We start from the raw sequence: 21,795 nt of genomic DNA on the forward strand, positions 1-21,795 counted from the left end.
CTTCCTTGGACCTCTGTGCGTGCTCCCACACATTCCTGGTGTTGGTAGAGAAATAGCCTCCTATGACGAGTTTGCCTTACTCAGCGCAGACCTGTGAGGGGAAGCTTTGTAGGTCTTTTGCTTATATCCAAGAACAGCGTTGTCCTGTTTCCTGGAGATGGCTTTTAGACTGCGGATAAAGGGGTCATTGTAAACTTAGTAAAGCCAAGAGTTCTTTAAATCCTCGAACTCGGTTGTTCTCTGCTGAGGTGGTGGTGGTACTTATCTCCTAGAGATTTTTACATCAGAGACCCTTATCTAGAAAAGCATCTAGAGACATCTTTGAATGGCCACCTCTTGTAGGAGTCCTGTCAGTACAGACATCTAGTGGCCCGTCCAAGGATGTTGCTAAACATTCCTAAGCTCACAGCCACCTACGTGAAAGACTGATCAAGCCCAAATGTCAACAGTATCATAGTTGGTCACCTGGTGTTGGGCATGCTTTGTGTGTCTGTGGGCTGCCATGAGAAATTACATACAGTATTAATCCCCAGGAAATGAGTGACATTGGGAATTTGAACTGATTTTAGGTATTAGGTAAGTTATAAACTTGTAACTGAAATTGTTACTTTGACTCTTTTAGTCATACCGAGGAAGCTGACAGTAGCTTCAGGCATACCCTTCTGGCACATTTTCATCTTCTGGCAGCTTCATGAGCAGGCACTCATAAACTAAAACGACAAACCCAGAGTGATAGAACACTTGGGGATGCACAGTTCTGCTGGGGATGACTCTGGACATCTGGGTGGATAAAGTTGAGTGGGGGAAGCTGGACCCGACTGACTGATCACCCAGTATCAGGCTTTAAGGAGGAAGCAGAGACAGGGCAGGTGACTTGGGTGGTGGCTTGTATAGGCAGCTTAGACCCTCCACTTCCCAACATTCTCTGCCCAGCATTGAGATCCTAGGGCCTACCAGGATATCATCTTGAACAGAAAAGGCCGCGAATGATGAATTCTTTCGCTTCCAAGCTTCATAGACCGCATGTGAGATTTGCCCACAGGCCACATAACCACACTTTTTTCAAGACTTGAATTCAAGTCTCTGGCCTTTCACTTTATTATGTTAGAGGGTTTTTTTTTTCTTTTCTTATTCATAGGCTTGTCAGAAAAATCAGTAATTCTCCACCCGAATATGCATCTCAATGATACTAATGATGATATATTTTTCTCTTGAATTCTTTGTGCGAGATAAAAAGAGAACAATTAAAGAGCCAAACATATTTTAGTTGGTCGAGGGCAAATGTGAATGTGCTTCATAATTTATGGGCATTAATAAGAGTGGGCGGATAGCTTAGGGGTAGCGAGCTCGCCTGGCATGTGCAGCGTTCTGCTGTGTATTCCTAGCCTTCCAAACAAACAACCCACCACAGTGTGTCAGTTCTGCTCTCGCAAATCTGTTTGTCCGGTTGTTAGGGTTAAGGTGTCTTGGAGTTGGCGAGTTTTGAGATAGGTAAGCATTTGAAATGCATTTGTATCATTGCTCAATTATAGTTATTAATGGCACTGTCCTCGTCGATCATGAAAAAAAAAACCTTCGCTGTAATTTTTCATGTTTCTTAGAATGAAACAAATATTATTAGAAAAAAAAATCTAGTCTGCAGTTGGCCCACACACAACCAAACTTATCCTTGTCGACAGAAAAAGCAAACTTGGAAACCCTTGCCAAAATCAGAATTCCCATTGAGATTACATAAGGTTCTGTTGCATTGGAATATATTTAGATAACATTTAATCCATTGATCTTTTGGTATTAACTCTCAGATGTTTCATAACTTTCTTCTTAGTATTCAAGGAGCTTATGTAAAAGTCTTTTCTGCATGGAGTCTTTTCTACTGGCGTCGTTTGAACTGATCCCACTGTGGGGTGCTGCCGTCTTTTTATTCTGGAGTTTTACACTGACCCCCCCTTTCCTGTGTCCCCCACTCTCCCAGTGAAGACAGCAGAACAGTGTGGTTGACAGTTTGAACTGGCTTAAAAAATAAAGTCAAGGTGTGTGTTTGTGTGTGTACGTTAAATTGTTAAACAATTTTATTTAAATTGTTTAAGAAAATCACCTTTTTTAGTTTTTTTTTATGTTTTCATTTATTTACCTCTTTGCTTATGCACACATACATGCCATGGTGTGCGTGTGGAAGTCAGAGGACAGTGTGTGGGAATTCTCTTCCACGTCAGACCTGGGAATGGCTTGGCACCAAATGCCTTCATCAATCTTACCAGCCCTGATTTTGTCTTTATATTATCAGCTTCCTATGTATTAATGGTTCCTACAGAGGACCTTCAGAAGGATGTTGGGGACTCTAAAGCTAGAGATGCTTTCTAGCTAGTGACAAAGCTCTCCACACTGGAGGCAGATTACCTACCAGAGACCCAGTACAACCCTCCACCTAGCGTATGACCTGGGTACGTGGCCTGACCTCTGTGTGCTCTCTCTGGGGTTTTTTTTGTTTAAACCATGAGTGTGGTCTCCCCCTCAGAGGGCTTCTGTGAGAACTGACTGAGTGAAAACAAGTGAACTGCTTCAGGAGAAGGCCTCACACAGTAAATTCCCAGAAGACCTTAAAGAGTTTTACAATGTAAAAGCTTTGTTACAGTCAGCTGAAACTGATATCTAAGCCTTGTGGTTTTAAGTTCAGTTCCATTTTCTATATACATTTTTACCAAATAAAGGTTAAACCCTGATTGTAGTTTACACATGTCAGCTAGTAGCATCCTGCTGTATCAGCTTGTCTAGGGTTGGGGGTGGGAAGGAAGGGAGTTTGTGTGTGTGTGTGTGTGTGTGTGTGTGTGTGTGTGTGTGTGTGTGTGTGTGTGTGTAAGAGTACAATGATGGGGTTGGGGATTTAGCTCAGTGGTAGAGCGCTTGCCTAGCAAGAGCAAGGCCCTGGGTTCGATCCCCAGCTCTGAAAAAAAGAATAAGAAAAAAAAAAAAAGAGTACAATGACATTTTAGTTACAAAAAGATGCTCAAATCAAATACATTCTGTATGTGTTTAAAGAGAATGGAAAAGGTTTCAATAGTTTCCGAAACTTAACCACTTTAAAATGGCTGCATTTGAATGTATTTATATACCTTCTGTAATTAATGGGTTTATACCCTTACTGCACAGAGGACTTAGTACTGACAGTTATGTGTGTCTTCGAGTTCACAGACTATTTTCATTTCAGTCATCTTCACTGAACCACACAAAGCCCTTGTGAGTCGAAAGGCAAGCCTCAGTTTTTCTAGTCCATGAACTGAGGCAAAAGGTCCAAGAGTTTCCAATGACTTTTAAGACAAATGGTCAAGTTAGACCTAAGCAGAGAACAGGTGACTCGCCTCCAAAAACGGAATAGATTAAAGCATTCGCGTTTAAGGACTATAACTCTTCTTATTCAACAAATATTCACTGAGCACCTCTGATATGTCAGGAACACATGCTGTATGTTTTAGGTTCTGGAAGTACAATAAAAAACAAAATAAAGTCCCTGTCATTACATAGTTCTTTAATTATAGAAAAATAATATTCATTCAAAATATTTTTTAAAATGGAATTTGTTAATTATTGACTTCTAATGAATTGACACTGCAGCAGTCATTTAGTTAATGAGGGGCCATGTAACTAAAATGGCTGATGATAATAGCGCTTCTGTCGTAGAAGATGGAAAACCCCGGCCCTATAAATACCTTCTGAGGGTCCTGTTTTAAATAAGTACTTTCTATAGTTTACCTGTCTTTTATTCAGCAAACAATGCGAAGGATACCAAAATATTGTTACCTTAGATTTACAGTTATTGGTACAGTAACTTTAAAAAGATTTGTTACGTTTTAGATTTGTGTGTGCGTGAGTGTGTGTGCTCGTGCACATACACATATGTGCGTACATGCATGTGTGTGTAAATACATGATATGTATGCATATGCATCACATGCATACCAGTGCCTGAAGAGGCCAGGAAGGGAGTCTCAGATCTCTTGGACCTAGAGTTACGGGCAGTTGTGAGTTGCCCAGTGTGGGAGCTAAGAATGGAACCCAGGTCCAATGGGAGAGCAGTAAGCACTCCTAACTGTCAAGCCATCTTGCCAGCCTCCTCAAGTACATTTTAGATAACATTGTATCTTTTCCATTTTTTTTTTTTTTTACTGCAAGCTATTTCTCAGAATTGGAATTGAGTTGTTAGGGAAGATGAATTACCTAAGAGCACTCTAACTGTAGACAGAGACGCTTCTCTTCAACGGTTCCATTCTTTGACTCATACCTGACGGCTGTAGTGTCCAGTCTTCATTACTGATCCCTAAAGACCTGTCTGGCCAAGTCTAAGTTCATGTGGGTGAGTGACAAGGTGGGGCATCTGCTGCTTCTGTCAGAAGGTGTTGCAGCGTTACCAACAACGTCATTACTACCTCAATACTCGAGTACCACCCCCCCCAGTGTTATATTATTCAGTTCTTGCAACAGTTTTAAGATATAAGTATTTTGTAGAAAAGCATTTTCCAGGTGGGGAAGCTGAGCATATCATAGAGTTTAACTGCCCTAAGAGAACCAGAACCCTTATCTCGGAATCCATCATCTAGGATCTTAATGTGTCCTTGGATATTAGTAAAGTCGCTTGCAAATCAGTTGGCATCTTTCTCCTTACCTGTGGTGACTCAAAAAGTAACGGTAAAGTTAATTTTTTTGTTAATCATTGCTATTTTGATAGTTTAATCTATAAATAAAGACAGATAAGTCCATTAACACGGGCCTTTTGTGCATGCACACAATGTGGAAACTTAATGGGGAGAGTCTTGCACTGCTTAAAGGTGTGTCTTTAGCCTGTTTCTTTGTATGCTATACCCATGCCTCAGTGGAATAGCCTACAGAGTTAGGTGAGACACAGATCTCTTCCGACCAAAATGTCAAAGCTAATGTGGCATAAGATGTCTAGGGAGGGCTCCCCCCACCCCATTATTCAGCTTCATGATGCGTTACCTCAAAAGGAATACTTTTGGCAAAACATTCAGAATTTTATCTGACAGTGCATTGACATTTTGTTCTCCTTGAGAAATAATTTCGTCAACACGAATATTTTTAATGCGTAAGTGAACGTGTCTCCCGTCTTCACTGAACAAGCCATCTCTGTCTCCCTATAGACTCATTCATGCTCTTTGGAATCCCTAGTACAGCTGGCTGGCTTGCCTGTCTCCTGGGTAGGATGAGAATCTACCTGGCAGTGCTGTGGTAATGGTTATTTGGCACCATAGTATGTTTGAAAACCTGTTAAACTGACGATCATGTGACTGAACCGACCCTGTGAATCCTGACTGCCCTGTGACGGCTGAGAACACTGCCCCTACCTATCTCTGATGATTTTCTGGAGAAGCGAATGGTCTGTTATTGGTGGCGATAGAGACATGTGGCTCATTGTCCATTGCTGCTGGAACAGCTGGAAGAGGAGCGCATCTGTCAAGAGCTTCCTGGTCGCCCACAGAGCACCACTTGCCCCCACTGTGGCCTCCACCCCAAACTGCCCCTTCTCCCTCCCAGGATGAAACTTGCAGACAGTGTATCGATTTTGTTTTTTGATGGTGCAGATGCCCATTTAGATATGATAGGGAGGGAGGTTCTTACAGTTTCATGCAGGCTAACCTTGAACTCATTTTGTGCAGACTGGCCTCAAGTTCTCCGTCTTCCCTCAACCCATCCAGGTTAAAGTCACAGAACACACCACTGTCATATCCAGCGTAACTCCTAAGATCCTTTGTTTTTTTAATTTCCCAGTATGCATTTTATAACTCTTGCAGTATAGCAGAACAAAAAGACGAGTTAAAGAGACAGCTTTAAGATTTCTGCTAATGTGTGGGTCTCTGCAGACTGGCACACTGATGGGGAACCTTGGCTGGAGAGCGCCTTCAGCCCACGTCAGGCACAGGCACAGACTCGCCAGATCGTTGAGCTGTGCAGCAGCTTAGCTGTCTAAGGAGAGCAGTGCCCAGTGCAAGAGGAAATGGGAGTCTGACCGAGGAGTTCAGAAGGGCCAGGTTTTAGTGTTTCCCTAAGATCACAAACACTGCCAGAGTTAGGTCTGAGGACTTGGAGAAAATGATAGAAACGGTACTTGTCTCCCAATGTAGCTGCGTTCTAATGCCAGCCTCTGTAATAGGACTGAAGAGAGTCTGGAAGCCTAACTTAGGGCCACTGGCAGGAGAGTTGGGAGAGAGAAGAGAATTGGCCATGTTCAGGATGACTTTGATTTGGGACATCAGCGGTGTCACCAATACAGAATGTGGAAGTACTTCATGATGGAGAGCAAGCTGCCTTGAGGGTAGTCATAGCAGGATGAGGGGAATATGGCTGTGAAGTTAGGGCGAAAACTGAAAACGGAGGGTACAGACCCTAGAGGTGAATAATGGTGCAGAATAAGATCGGCGTCTGGTCCTGATGGCAGGGAACAGCTAGATTAGATCACCAAGTTAGGGGCCACCTTGCCTTTTTAATTGGGGGGGAAGGAGGGGGCAGTCAGGTCCCACCATGTAATCCTAGACTTTCCCAGGTAGACCTGGCTGGCCTCTAATTCAGGGTCTTCCAGACTCCTTAACGTTGGGGTGACAGCTTTCTTGAGAGTTTATGTGGAGAGTAAATGTTCCCTATGTTTGGTTAGTCAAAGGGCCTGAGGTAGTGTGCTTGGCTCCTTTGTAGAATTAAGAATGGAGACTGAGTGGGGTGGGCCTGATCTCTTCAGAAGTGACAATGGTGTGAACTCACTGGGGTTGACACTGTTTCCCAGTGGAGTCCATCGGGATAATTATTCCATTAGCATTTGACCCTCAAGGAGCTGGCCAAGAGTTTTAAACTAGCTTTCCGTGCACACCTGTTCTCTTGCACCAAGTGCACCTACTTTTAAGAGCTTGCTTTAGGGGGTAAGTAGCTGAGTGTTCGTAGAGAAAACGTGGTCCCCTTTCCACCTCTGTCAGAGTGAGGAAAGTTTCTTCTTGATTTATAATGGTGTATATTTATGCATGGTGACCAAGAAAGCATGGCATCGGGGGCTCCATGGTGTCAGCCAACTAGGGCCAACTGCTCTATTCATGACACCAACCAGGAAGCACATCTGTCTGTATTGGATTCTAAGCCTCTAGCCACGCCCTGGCATTTTGGTAGTGTCCACCATCTGGAGCCCGTGTGTAAAACTTTCCCCAGCCTCCCCAAACAGTGCCAGCAGCTGGAGAGCAAGTGCTGACAGGGGCAGGAGGGAGCCACTCTGGATTCCAATGCTAGCAGGTGGAGAGGCAGATTTGAGTGCACATCGTGTGCCAAGCGTGGCGAGAACACGCTGTAAACATGTGAAATGAGAAGGAGCCTTCTGAGGAGTCCAAGAGCAGAGCTGAGCGTCTGCAGAGAACTCCTGCCGGATAGCTTCCTGCCTCACCAAGGCAGCTAAGCCCCTGAGCTGTGATGTGAAGTAGGTACTCCCTGCGCCAGGCCTCCGGTGATGGAACCTTCACGGCTCGCTTGTGGACAGTGTTGGCATGCACACCCAGTTCCCCAGTCAGCACTCCTGAGGCAGCTTCCTGCTTGTGTAGTCAGGTTAGACTGTGAGGTGCTCAAAGGCAGTAAGGAGCCTGAGCTCACAGATTCAAACTCTGTTCTAGGAATTCTTACATTCCTGGTCGGTTAATCACTGGGCTTTTAAATTTCTGTACAGTTTTGTTCATAAAGACATGAAATTCTTGTCATGCCCTTTTTAAAAATACTTCTATCAAGGTCTTAGAGAATTTCATGCAACAAGTTTAGGTCATACCCTTTCTCCAGATTACCCCCCCATCCACCCCTCCTCCCTATTTTGTGTCTTTTTCTTTCCACCCACCGAGCCCAATTTGTGTGCCATGGATTCATGGACGTGTGGCCTTGCACTGGAGCATGGCTCGCCTATTCATGGGCTGTAGGCTCCCTCCCTCCCTCCCTCCCTCCCTCCTTCCTTTCCTTCCTTCCCTTCATCCCTCTCCCCTCTTTCTTTCTTCTGACAGGGATTCCTCCTGTAGCCCCTGGCTGTCCTAGAACTCACTCTGTAGACCAGGCTGGCCTCAGACTCAGAGATCTGCCTGCCTCTGCCTGTGGAGTGCTGGGATTAAAGGTTGTGTATGTAGAAGGCCACTATGGCTAGGAATTAAAGATCTTACAAACTAGCTCAGGCCAGCCAGCCCTTTGTCCTTAGAATGAGGACCCGGGCACTCAAAGGACTGAGTGCTGCTCCCTTTCATATCACTGAGACTTTCTGAAGTGTTTTGTTTTTATAAACAATGATTTATAAATTAAATTTCAGGGCTGAGTAATATAATTCTATTTTAATTAAAATAAAGTTTTTTAAAGGCAAGTTTTCTAAACATGTGACGTGGCTTGAAAATCATTATAGAGTTCCCCCTTTTTTTTTTTTTTTTTTGAAAAAAGTAGTTCTAATAAGAATTTTTTTATCATAAAACATTACCAGTATTCTTATTGTAACTCTCACTACTAAAATAATCTTATCAAAAAATTTCTGTTCAAGTATTGACCTATGAAGTGTGTTGCATGAATGCTGTACTTGCTTTGTAAACTTTAATTGGCAGTTTTTAATTTTGGAATCACAAGCTTTTTCTTAAGCTAGTATGGTGATTGTTTATAAATGACTAGAGTTGTCTTTGTAAAATAACAGTATCCCTGTGAAATGCTTATTTCAGAGCCGAGTGACCTGACTCTCAAAATCTACAGAGCGGAGTCCTACGCCGGCCTGCAGGAGTTTAAAGCAGCCTTAGAGGATCTAAATGCAGTTCTCTTTCAGCTTCCCAACTGGCCCGAGGTAAATGGCTGTTCGCTTTGTCTAACTGTTAACTTGGCAGCCGAGACGAACTTCAGTTACAGCTACAGGTCTTAACAGTCGATGGTCGGCTTCTGATGAATACATAGAGTGGAGCTAAGTGAGTGACGTTATGTTCACCACAAGCTTCAAGGCATGAGTTCAAGTCTCAGAACGTACAAGAAAGCCAAATGTCCTGGTGGAGGTCTGCAGTCCAAGTGCCAGGGGGGCTGAGCCAGGTAGAGCCCTGCAGCTCATGAGGTGGGGTCTGAAGAGTGGGGCCAGAGGTTGGCCTCTGGTCTCTGTGCACACCCACCACGAGCACACATACACACAAAAGGATCATTTCTGGAAAGAAATACGTAGCTTTCTGGAAATTAAGTAAGATGAGTATTTCTTTCTTTTTTTTTTTTTTCCACAGCATAATATTTTTGTCGATTACTGGAGAATTTTACCTAATGCATCCCAGTCACACTCACTTCCCAGTCCCCCAGGTCCACCTTCGCACCACGCTTGTAGGGGGCAAAATTAAGCAAATTTTATTGTCAGAAAGAAATTGGTTGTAGGGGAAAGAAACCTAACCTTTGTTTCCTAAGCACAAATAATTCATGACACAGAAAAATAACATATAAACTATTCAATAAAAATTTCAGCTTGATGCATTATAAAGGCAGATTCAAAGCCGACTTACTGAATGAGTTCGGTAATGGAGAAAGTGTAGTCCTGGAAGCCGCGAGATGCTGACAGGTGTCCAGGCAACCGGACAGTCGGTTTACAGAAGTTGGCCTTGCCTAGGTGGTTTACACACACACACACACACACACACACACACACACACACACACACACACACACACACACACACACACCCAGAGTGGCTGGCCTCAAACTCACAGAGATCTACTTGCTTCTGCCTCCTGTGTGCTAGGATTAAAGGTGTGCACCACCACCACCCAGCCGGCTTGAGTTCTTGATGAGACAAGGAATTTCAATCACAGATATTTCGATGTTTTAAATATATAGCTTATATATATGCAAGTATAAGCAAGAGAGAGTATATTGGAACTGAGGAAATAATTTTAACCGCAGATAATTTGTAGCACAGAATCTGGTTAATTGATTACCATGGTCCCCTCGTGTTCTGTAGATAATATAAGCACTGTGTCTTGGCCAGAATCTATAACCTGCCCCAGTTGGCGTTGTTTGATTATTTACCTATACAGGTTACTCATTAGACACATTTGAAATTGCTACTCAATTATCATTTGCCAAGAACTACAAGGTAATGACTTAAATTTTACCTAGGTTCTTTGTTACTAATAGTTATAAGGTAATTATTTAAATTGTAATAAAATTACTTAATCACTGCTAATGATCTGTTAAATGTATTAAAAGAAGTCACTCATAGTTTAAATAGTAATATCACTTGTCCTGACTTTAAGAGGAGAGTATTTACATGAGTTTTAACACATGCTTTTGATACATGTTAAAGTCAGTAAATATACATGTTATTTTATGTTCCCCTCAAATAACTGCTGTTGTATGAGTAACCTTTAAATTGGTGGTTTAGGGAGTTTGGCAGTTAAGATTGCTTACTGCTTTTCCAGAGGACATGAATTTAATTCCCAGCACCCATAGAGGGTGCTCATAGACACCCGGGGGATCCAGACACCCTCTTCTGCCTTCTTGGGCACCCTCACGCCTACCCACGCACACGCACACGCACACGCACACGCACACACCAAACGAGTGTTTGAATCAGTAGTCTGTCCAGTGAAGATCATTTTGTGGCCTCAGTTTCCCCACTTGGGCATAGCAGCTAGGACTTTGGAGTAGCAGCTAGGGCGCCACGTGCATGATCCCTCTCAGAGTGGCTCAGTTGCAGAGTCCGCACGTCGAGAGCCCTTCCTCCCCGCGGTGGTCTGGATAAACAGCTCTGTACATGAAGTTTGTGTGTGCTTTGTCGAAGGTCTACTTCAGGAAAGGGAAAGTCCTGCAGGACGCCGGGTTCCTAGGCGACGCCTTACAGCTCTTCCTTCAGTGCTTGGCCCTTGATGAAGACTTCGCACCTGCAAAGCTACAAGTAGAAAAGGTACCACTTTACCTGCGCAGGGGTAGTGCAGCCCAGCCCCTGGGCTGGAGAGTTCAGGGCAGAGGCAGGGTATGCAGCCCTGTAATAGGTAGGGACTGAGGGATGCTGGGAGAACCTGGAGGCCAGGTCTGATGTGATATGTTAAATAGGCACCTTTCTTTGCTGTTTGTCTACTTTGAGACTTAACTCTGGAAAATTCAGGCCTTTTGCGTTCCATGGTTAAGTGCTGTCCCTTTCAGCTTGGTTTGCCTAGTTCATCTCAGCACTCCACACATCTTTGCCTATAAGTCGCCCTGTGATGACTGACATAGCTGTTATTTTAGTAGACAGCAAGGGAGGGAAGGAGTCCATGATTGACTTAAATAGGAAGTTTTATAAGTTAAATAGGAAGCTTTAGAGTGGATCAGAGCATTTAACATGCCATTGTGAAAAATAAAACAAAGCAAAACCAACATTTAGCTCTAGTCAAGCTGCCACAGCATCTGGATCAAGCATTCTGTCTTGGGCCTTCCTTCTTGCTTAACTTCTTAGGGTCTATGGGGTACATTATGTATGGGTATCCTGTGCTTTATGGCTAATATCTACTTATCAGTGAGTACATACCATGTATGTCCTTTGGGTCTGGGTTACCTCACTCAGGGTGATATTTCTTAGTTTCATCCATTTGCCTGCAGAATTCATGATGTCCTTGTTTTTTAACAGCTGAGTATTCCATTGTATAAATGAACCACGTTTTCTGTTTCATTTCTTTTGTTGAGGGATCTCTGGGTTGTTTCCAGCTTCTGGCTATTATGAATAAGGCTGCTGTGAACATAGCGGAGCACCATTTCCTTGTGGTATGGTGGAGCATCTTTTGGGTATATGCCCAGGAGTGGTATATACCTGGGTCTTCAGGTAGAACTATTTACAATTTTCTAGAAACCTCCAGACTGACTTCCAGAGTGGTTGTACCAGTGTGTTATCCCACCAGCAATGGAGGAGTGTTGCCCTCTCTCCACATCCTCTCCAGCATGAGCTCTGACCTGAGTCCTTGATCTTAGCCATTCTGATTGGTGTGAGGTGGAGTCTCAGGGTCGTTCACATTCCCTGATGGCTAAGGATGTTGGGTATTTCCTTAGGTGCTTCTTGGTCATTTGAGATTTCTCTGTTGAGATTTCTGGTTTGCTCTGTATCCATTTTTAATTGGGTTACCTGAGTTCTTGGAGTTTTAACTTCTTGAGTTCTTTATATATTTTAGATATTAGACCCCTGTTGGATGTAGGGTTGGTAAGGATCCTTTCCCAATTTCCCAGATTGCTGTTTTGTCCTATTGACAGTGTCCTGTGCCTTACAGAAGCTTTTCAGTTCATGGGTCCCATTTATCAACTATTGAGCTCAGAACCTCAGCCATTGGTGTTCTGTTCAGGAAATTTCCCCGTGCCTAAGAGTTTGAGGCTGTTTTGTACATTTTCTTCTATGAGATTTAGTGTGTATCCAGTTTTATGGGACGTCCTCGATCCACTTGGACTTGAGTTTGGTGCAGATGGATCTATCTGCATTCTTCTACATGCAGACATCCAGTTAGACCAGCACCATGCTTTCTTTTTCCCACTGTATGGCTTGGGCTTCTTTATCAAAAATCAATGTCCACAGGTGTTGTGTGGATTTATTTCTGGAGCTTTGATTCTATTTCATTGATTTGCCTATCTGTCTCTGTACCAATCCCATGCGGTGGTGGTTGTTGTTGTTGTTGTTGTTGTGTTGTTATGTTGTTGTTGTGTTATTGTGTTGTTGTGTTGTTGTTGCTGTTGGCAGTAATCTTCATATGTTTTGTTTTCACGGTGGTTTTGGAAGGTTGGATGGAGTTGCTGCTGTTTACTGTCTTGTCAAAGCCTCTCATTGCAAATACATAGGAGAGGTATTGCGATGCTAGGGTAGCAGAGTGTTTAGTATATTTTCTTTGTGTGGACTCTTTACCAATGAGCTACATCCTGAACCCCACATAGCTTCCTATTAAGTGAATTATGGCCTGAGGACCTACGGAAGACGTATTCTATTCACACTGTTTCCTTACACTGATTTACAGGTAACCGAATTCTATGTGTTTGAGTGATGGCACACCCAAGAAGCTTAACCCCCAGACCTAGAGTTTAGGAAGCACCCCACTGCACAGAGAACATGGCGTTTTATAAAACACTCTGTTTTCATTTAGCCACTCGTTCCCTCTGTCCTGACGAAACCTGTTTATGTGATTGGGATTATGTGATTGATTGGGATTTAGTGCTTGCTCGAGCACCAGGAAGTTTTACCGTGCAGCCAGCTGCCTTTGAGCCCCTGGGGTGGGAGAGCAGCTGCTGTTTGCTCCCAAGCAAGTATTCAGCAGTGGAGGCCACCGGACGGGTGGCTGGTCAGTGACAGGCTAAGTTCAGTGTAAACACGGGACCTTTAGAGTGTGTGTTTTAGTCCACGTTCTTAGATTCACACAAACACAACAGACAATGCACTGTTGTGGGCACCTTGACCTCCTGACAGAGTAGGGCTTACTAATAGATTAAATAGTTCCACCTGTCTGAAAACCTCTTCCTTGATTTATAATTCTTATATTTGAAAAGCTAGCCATCCCCTTGGGTACCTTCTTAAGCTACTTTATGCCTTCCTTTCAAAGGTTTAAACCTTCCTCGCCCCCCTTTTTTTCCTTGAAATGATATACCTTGGTTCGTAAAACTTAAAAATATATCGATTTCTTTCCTGATCATTAAAAATAATGTCTGCTGTAAATACCTCCCAGAATTTGAATAGGTAAGCTTATATTGTTGTTCTTCACCAGATGGTATATGTCTTCTCTTCTATTTTTGTATTTCTTACAGATTCTGTGTGACTTACTGTCACCTGAAAACGTAAAGGAAGGCCTGAAGGGGTCTTCCTGGAGTTCGTTACCGTGTACTAAAAACAAACCTCTTGGTTTTCCGTCAGTAATGGAACAGCCACACTCCCCTCCTGAGCTTGGCCTGAAGCAGGTAAGGGGTGGAAGATGATGTTTGCTCCCTGCACCCACCTCCTTATAGCTGAGACCCCCACTTTCTCAGGGTCAAGCTTTAGAACCTGCTTAAGTGTGTGTTGCCTATCTAGTCCATAGTAACAGGATCTTGTCTGTAGCATTTGATTCAGACTAAAGCTCTCTATATACTGTCAGTGCTTACTGAACACCATTTTAGGTCACTTAACTGGCAGAAAACTTACAGTGTCTTAGAACATGCACATAGTTACAAGTATGTTATTCTCTGTCCAGGAGCATCTGCGTCAGAACTACTGCTGTAAACAGTGCTGTGACGTCAGTCAGCATGATACCTGACAAAAATCAGTTACCTGCCTGGTTTAATCTGTTAAGCTAGTTTTCAAGTGCATAGTATAAGGAGTTGAAATCTCCATTCCAGTTTTCTTCTTGGCAAGAAGAATAAAGAAAGGACAGTGAACAGAGCGGGTTGCCTCTGTTTATTGTTTCCACAGACTGAAGAACAAGCAGAGGATGCCCCAGAGCCTGTCAAGGGAAGCTTAAACCGCGCTCAGTCCGCACAAGCCATCAGTGCAGCAGCAGTGCCTGCCAGGGAGGACGGCTTAAAGCGCGTGTGCTCGGAACCCGTACTGTCCGCTCAGGGAAAAGGCGCTCTGCTGAAAAGGAAGCTGTCTCTCTTAGAACAGGATGTGATCATTAACGAGGACGGGAGGAATAAGCTCAAAAAGCAAGGTGGTAAGGCTTTCATTCTGCATTACCCCAGGGAAGTAATGACTCAGAGTGGCCTTGGAACCGCTTCCCCCAAGAGTAAAACCCTGTCTGCTTTATTTGATTAGAATCTCCCGGGGAAGACTGTATGTTCTCAATAGCTTATGGTGACATCCCGGAAGAACTAATAGATGTCTCAGACTTTGAGTGTTCTCTCTGTATGAGGTGAGTGTGTCATAATCATAAAGATGATTATGTTGGTGTAACTGTGTAGTGTAGATAAAGGTGACCCTAGGTAAGAGCAACTAACAATGTTGGGCTAAGAATCAGAAGATGGAGTTTTAGTCCTAGCTTTAGCTTTTTCCGATTTTGAGGAGACTGACCTCTGAATCTCAGACTTTGCCTTGAGAAAATGGGGCCAGTGTTTGCACAACACAGGATCTGGGTGGCCCTGGCTGTCCTGGAACGCATGAGACCCACCTGTTCCTGCCTCCCACCGAGTGCTGGGATTGTGGTGCATCACAAGTGCCTGGCTCACTGTGTGTGTCTTAGTAATGCAGGGGGTAGCTGTTAGCCTGTGCTGGTTTTGAACTTATGATTGTTGTGCCCCATCTTCCTGAGTGCTAGGATTAAGATACTGGAATTAAATACGTGCCACCATGCCAGGTTAGATCATTTTTTCCCTAACGTGAACTTGAAAGTTAATATGCAAAGAAATAGGTTGTATCATGTTCGAGGTCTTTCAGGAGGTGCAGAAGGCCACAACCTTATTCTGGTGCCATCAGAGTTTGCTGAGCATATCCTTTAGTGTCTTTTATGTAGAAAGGCTTTAATCAAACTATTAAGGACCATTTTTAACTTGATGAGACTGTATCGAAATCTAAAGATCACCAATGACATACGTCGTTTGCTCTGTCTTTGAGTCTGCATTTACTTGGCTTGCCTTCCTGGCTCAGCCACTGCTTAAGGGTTTGGTAGCCCCGTGTGTCCATCCAGTGGTGACTACAGTAGTCAGTGCAGTTCTGGGCCCCTGGAAGGGTACCTTTGTTGTTCGAGGTCTTTCAGAAGGTGCAGGAGGCCACAGTACTGTTAGCATTGCCCTCTTCCCCATCTCTTCTCTCATCTTGGCCTCCTGCCCCCTCTAAGCCAGTGGTTCTCAACCTTCCTAATACTGTGACCCTTTATATTTCCTCATGGTGTGGTGACCCCAACCATAACATTTTCGTCGATTGTCATAATTGTGATTTTGCTTCTGTTATGAATTATGGTATCTGATATGCAGGATATCTGAGATGTATGACTCAAAGGGGTCTTGACCAACAGGTTGAGAACCACTGCTCTAAGTAGCGATTTATGTTATGGTCCATTATTAGTGGAAGCTTTTCCGACGTGCAGGCTCCTGGTGTGAAAGCTAATGTGTACTGTGTTTGATTTCAGGTTGTTTTTTGAGCCAGTAACAACCCCTTGTGGACACTCATTCTGCAAGAATTGTCTTGAGCGTTGCTTAGATCATGCTCCATATTGTCCCCTCTGCAAAGAAAGCTTAAAAGAGGTAAACGCACATGTGTGTCTGTTTATTGGTCCTGAGTTTGGGAGCATGGCTTGGTTGTGTTCAGCCACGGAAAGTGTGGTTTCATTTTCAAAGTGAGGTGAATTACACATCCTTGCTGACCGAGAGCAGCACACTGCTGATTAGCCGTGTTATTTAGGAAAAGACGGACTGAGAGCTGGGAGGACATGGGGTCTACGAACCAAGTCCTCTGCCCTTGGATGGTTGGTTGGTTTGTTTTTGTTTGGTTTTAAGGGATAAGTATAATATGATATTGTAAAACAAAAGCTAACACATCAGATTGGGACAAAACAAACAAGCCGAAGGCAAAGAGCCCAGGAAAAGGCAGAGTAACGGGTCCACTCGTCTGCAGCTTCTCCAGGGATCCCATGCAAAATGCTAAACTGGAAGCCACAAAGGACTTGTAGGGTAAAAAGAGGGAAAAGATAAAATAAAAAATAAGAAGTAGTAAGGTAAACATTTTTTAAAATAAAAATCCCTGACCCAACATTGTGAGACAAGGAACCATCGAGTTTGTTTTTTAATAAAAGAAATACAGCTGACTCGTTGCTCCGGGGAAGGCGTTGAGTTTTAGTGATGATGCCACTGAGGGGAACTGGGCTGCCCTGCATCTCACCCAGACCTGAGGCCTGTTCACATCCCTTAATGCCCGGAGCTGCTGTCCTGGAGAACCTCCTGCATGGTAGACGGTCCGGCTTTCCTGTCCAGTTGGTGGCCACCAGCCACATGAACTACTCAAGCTCTTGAACTGTGGCTAGGTGGCTGAGGGGCTGGTTCCCATATGTTTAATTAACTAAAACTTAAGGAGGCCCCGTGACCAATGCTTGGTGCACTGGGAACGGTAGCTCTAGGAAGTGGTGGCAAAAGACAGAGAGAGCAGGCAGCGTCCTCCTTGTAGAGCCAGAGGTCAGCACAAGCCCCTGTACTGGGAAAGACAGTGGCAGTGCCATCTCCTGGCCCCTCTGTCTCAGGATCCAGCCTCATGGTGCTGTGTAACTTCAGTTACACAGAGAGCACCCAGAGGCACACGGCTCCCTGTGGTGATTATAGTATTGTGTGCAGAGAAAAGCCTCTGCCACCATTCATGTGTTAAAAATAAATTCAACCCCTATAAAAATACTTACACAGAAAACACAGTACATGTTGCTGCATTCCATATGTATGTTAGATAACAAGCTGGTGTGTTGAAAACATGCACAAGCTCACACATGTACACACATACACATACAAGTGAAGTGCACACATCCATACAGTGTTTGCTAAGTCAGGAAATCTAAAGTAAAGTTACCCTTGAAGGGTCTCCCAGTTGTGACAAGGACTTGGCATTTTGGACAAAGTATAGTAAACATGCTGTTTTCCCCAGAGTTTATTCTGTGCTATGACTGTTTTGTTTTCAAGTGAACTAGCCAGTGCAGTACTTGCATTTGGAAATACTTTGTCTTTTAATAACTAGGAGTTTGAAGGAAAACCTTTGAATATATAACTAGCTGTTTAAAAATATCCCGTTTCCAGCGTTGATGATAGCTTATGTTGTAGTGTTAGTAAAGTACAGATTATATCTAGATTTAATAGTATATAATTTGAAAATAATACTGATATGCTTGCATACTTCCTGCCTGCATTTTCCTGTCTTCATTTGCCCATTAAGTGTGGTTTAAAGCCGCGAGCTTTGCAGCAGTTTGGTGGGAAGTAGCAGCGTTTCCCCGTTACAGAGCTTACGAGCTCGTCTGCCCCTTTGTACAAAAACTGTGCCTTTGTAAACTGAGGAGTGCAGCTATTTGACGATATCCTTAGCTACATTCCTGGAAGCCGAATTGCTGGATTCATGGCAATATTTTTATAATATTCCTAAAAACCACTTGTTGTGTTTCCTAGTCCCCTGGCACTGTTACACAGATCTCGACTCCTGCCAATGACTTAAGACAATATTCTATCAGCTATAACTGTGTGAGCATCCAGTTTTCCAGAAATCTTTATTAATTTAACAGAAAGCAGTTAGAGGGCTGCTCATACAAAGTCCGTAATGTGGTTGGTCTCACGATAAACTCCTGCTGTCTACACACATACAGTCTAGCGGAGTCCATTCATGCCCCTCTCTTCGTTGTAAAAGGAGTCCCTATGTCTTCCAGGGTGTGCACAGATCATCTGAGAACTTCTGATTCTCAGATTCCACCTAGCACCCTGAGCCAGAGCCCTTGGGTGGGTCTTAGCAGTCTGTATTTCCACAGACCTTCCTAGTCAAGGTTGGAAACCGCTTCCATGGCCACCATGGCCACCTTCCCTACCTCCTAAATTTCCCACTGTGTCTGTCCTTCAGTACAGCTTGACACAGCTGCTATTTCTGTTGGCTCTGTAGATGGAGGGACTTTGGGACCCTTCTCCCAAGATGACTACTTTATTTTATTTACCTTATTTAATGCATGTGTGTTTCTGTCCGTCCGTGTACTCTGAGCTTAAGCAGCTCTCACTCTAATTATGCAGACTTACGCTCCACACCCATATGGTGCAGTGCAGGCATGACGGGCAGGCTCTTCCCTGTTCTGTCTAAAAACAGTCAAATACACAGTGTAAGGTAAAGGGGATTAAGGCAGACATCATGAAACATGCAGTCAGATCCTGACCTGAGCGAGCTTGCTTAGACAGGAGAGGTGGGCTTCTGTCGTCGGCGTCGGCGTCGGCGTCGGCGTCGTCACTGATACATGCTAAATGTGGACAGCCACTTTTCGGAGTCTGTGAAGGGAACACAAATGTACCGGGTGAACAGAGGTGGGGATAGATCACACAGGAAAAGCAGCACGCCGTTGAAGTCTGACTGATAGCAACATCAGAGGAAAGCTTAAAGATTAAATGTGCTGAGTGGAGGCATAGGCCTCTAATTCCAATACTCGGGGAGCTAAGGTGGGAGAACCTCAGTTTGCAGGCCAGCCTGAGCTACACCATGAGACCTTATCTCACAGAAAAGGCAACAGCGCTCCCAGCGGAAAATCCTATGTAGAGATTTATCTTTGAAATAGACAAAACAGCAGTTGTTTTGACTTTCTGAAAGAAGGCAAGTGCATTCCTTTCTTCTCCATATAAACTTTCTGCTTCTTAGAAATTTGCTTGTGCCATGGGAGATGGCAGGGGACAGGCTGGCTGCTGGCAACAAAAGATTTGTGCTCATGGCAGGGCACTTCCTACACAGCGGGGGTGTGGGGGGGGGTGTGGGGGTGTCCAGCTGTGTCTCCAGCCTCATGGTGGAGCGATGGAGCCGAGGCCCAGGCAGGTTTATTGTGTAGCTACCTGAACTGCAGGGTTCCCCTCGCACATTAAATGCAGTTAGAATCCAGTGTGTTGGTCTATAACAAGGGCCCTGACCTCTCAGTTAAGCTCTGCCTGCTTTCTACTGTAGGCAGTACCTACTGGAGTGGGAAATAATTGTGTCTTTTAGTACCTGGCAGACAGGAGGTACTGCGTCACGCAGCTGTTGGAGGACTTAATAGTGAAATACCTGCCGGATGAGCTGTCTGAGAGGAAGAAGATCTACGATGAGGAAACTGCCGAGCTCTCACAGTAAGTCTCCTCTCATTATGTCAACCGAGATTATGAAGACAGTGAGAGCCATCAGAGTGAGCTGGATTCTGTCACTCTGTCCAGCACCGAGGCACTCATAGCTGCGTATTGACAGGTCTCCTGTCCTAAGCAGACAGGGTGGCGAACCTGTTGGTAGAGTCCAGTGTGCTTGGAAGTCACTGAAGCAGCCCTTGGGACTGCAGCAGTATGAGGGGACATGAAGGGACTTCCTGCTCAGATAGCAGGCGGATGGAGTAGAGGTGAAGTGGGTAACATGGATGGAAGCACAGGTCCCCCGCATCCTGGGACAGGATGAACAGTAGTAGCCTACGTTAGCAAGATTTGAACAGGGGAGAGCAGTGGTTCTCAACCTCCCTAAGGCTGTGGCCCTCTAATACACTTCTTCACCTTGTGCTGACCCCCAGCCATAACATTACTTTGTTCCTACTTCATAGCTGTAATTTTGCTACTGTTAAGAATCATAGTGTAAATGTTTGTGTTTTCAGATGATCTTAGGCAACCCCTGTGAAATGATCATTTGACACCCGAAGGGGTCGAACCCCACAAGTGGAGAACCACTGGGGGAGGGACCAAGAGTGGAAGAGGCTGTGAAGGAATGGGCAGGGGTCAAATGCTCAGTAGAGATATCAGTAGGAGACCATCCAAGTTAGGACGGGAAGCACCCAGAGGCAACTTTGGGGTGTTAGCAGCTGTCCCCACTGCCGGGGACCAGTCAACGCTGGGTAGGTTTGCCCAGCTCTGCCTGCTCTCTAGGTCTTCTGTTCTTGTTCTTACTTAAACACTTGTGACATTCTGACCGGTCACTTGGACCTCTGACTTTCTCTGATGGGTTTTAATTTCTCGACTATTTCCTTCGCTCTCCCAGCTAACACACCGAAGACTCTGTTAACTTCATGGCTGTTATTTAGCAGTGGCTTGCTCCTGCTGTTTTTAAACACAAGTAGAACGTTGGATCTTTCACTTCTGAAACAGAACGAATTGTGCTTGTGAACCTGAACTTTCCCATGTGTGCCCCTGGGAAGTCTTCATAGGCCACTGGCTTTCAGGACAAGGTTTCTAAGCTTTCCCTTACAGGCCCTGCTAGCGACTTTTGCTCCCAAGAAACCAATGTTTTATTGTGTACTTTTGTGATAGAAATACTGAGATGAAGCCCCTGTCTCTTTTGGCTACTCCGGGAGAAGGCCAGCATAGAGAGTCCGTGACACTCCAGATCTCAAGCATGGCGATGAAGCCAGCCCGCCCTTAGGAGAGTGTACATGAGGAGCCAAGGCAGCAGGTGGAGGGAGAGCTGAGTGGAGCTGAGAAGCCACGGGCATCCATGCTTACTAGCTGGGCTGTTTTGTAACTGCACCTTTGTGTTAAGCAACGCATGTCCTCGGGTCATTAGTGGTCACGTAGCAGCAACATTAAAAGGGAACCCATAGCCCTGGAGCGTGCTCTCCAGGACCTTATGGAAGTACATGGACCATGCTGGCTGCATTGTTCCCCGGGCCTCTTCTCTGTAAGTCAGTGCAGCCCTGGGCCTGTGGGCACGCCATCTTCAGCTACCCCAGGCTTTACTGCATCCCTCTCCTCTTCGGACCTCCGGCCCACAGCCATTCCCCACAGTGCTGCTGTGGACATCCATTTCTGCACCTGTGGGCTTGTTTCTAAGAGGAGACCTCTTGGTCCCAAGGATGCTGGCTACCAAAGAACAGTGTTTCTGCTGTGGAGTCAGGTGCCTCTGTGCAGTGTTTTCCTCCGCTGCCCCCACAAGGCCGGCTTTCTCGTCCTTGCTGTCTGGACATTGTCTTGGTCCCTGGCAGAAGGAAGGTATCTGTCACTTCAGTTACCCGACAAGAACATTATTTTATTGAATTCTGTTTGTTTTTTTAAAACATATCATGGTTAAGAGTTTTCATCCATTTTGGAAGTCCAGTTTTTTTTCTTAACGTTTTATGGATAAAGCTATAACTCTGCCCTATATCATAATTATTTTAAACAAGTTCTCAACATAAAATGTTATGATAAATTTCCTTTTGAGTTTTGGAAA

At 44.5% G+C, this 21,795-nt stretch overlaps 1 protein-coding gene across 2 annotated transcripts in view; it reads left to right on the plus strand.

Moving 5' to 3' along the window:
- Lonrf1 (LON peptidase N-terminal domain and ring finger 1) overlaps positions 1-21,795 on the plus strand; it is a 28,664-nt gene that overhangs the window by 1,317 nt on the left and 5,552 nt on the right. The window contains exons 2-8 of one of the 2 annotated variants that reach the window (XM_032919041.1): positions 8,714-8,832; positions 10,798-10,920; positions 13,767-13,916; positions 14,407-14,647; positions 14,749-14,845; positions 16,058-16,172; positions 19,621-19,742. In XM_032919041.1, coding sequence (XP_032774932.1) covers positions 8,714-8,832; positions 10,798-10,920; positions 13,767-13,916; positions 14,407-14,647; positions 14,749-14,845; positions 16,058-16,172; positions 19,621-19,742 — 967 coding nt within the window. The remainder of the gene's footprint in view (positions 1-8,713; positions 8,833-10,797; positions 10,921-13,766; positions 13,917-14,406; positions 14,648-14,748; positions 14,846-16,057; positions 16,173-19,620; positions 19,743-21,795) is intronic. The other variant, XM_032919042.1, reaches the window with a different exon arrangement.

This window comes from Rattus rattus, chromosome 13 (assembly GCF_011064425.1).
Source record: "Rattus rattus isolate New Zealand chromosome 13, Rrattus_CSIRO_v1, whole genome shotgun sequence".
In the NCBI taxonomy this organism is placed as follows: Eukaryota; Metazoa; Chordata; class Mammalia; order Rodentia; family Muridae; genus Rattus; species Rattus rattus.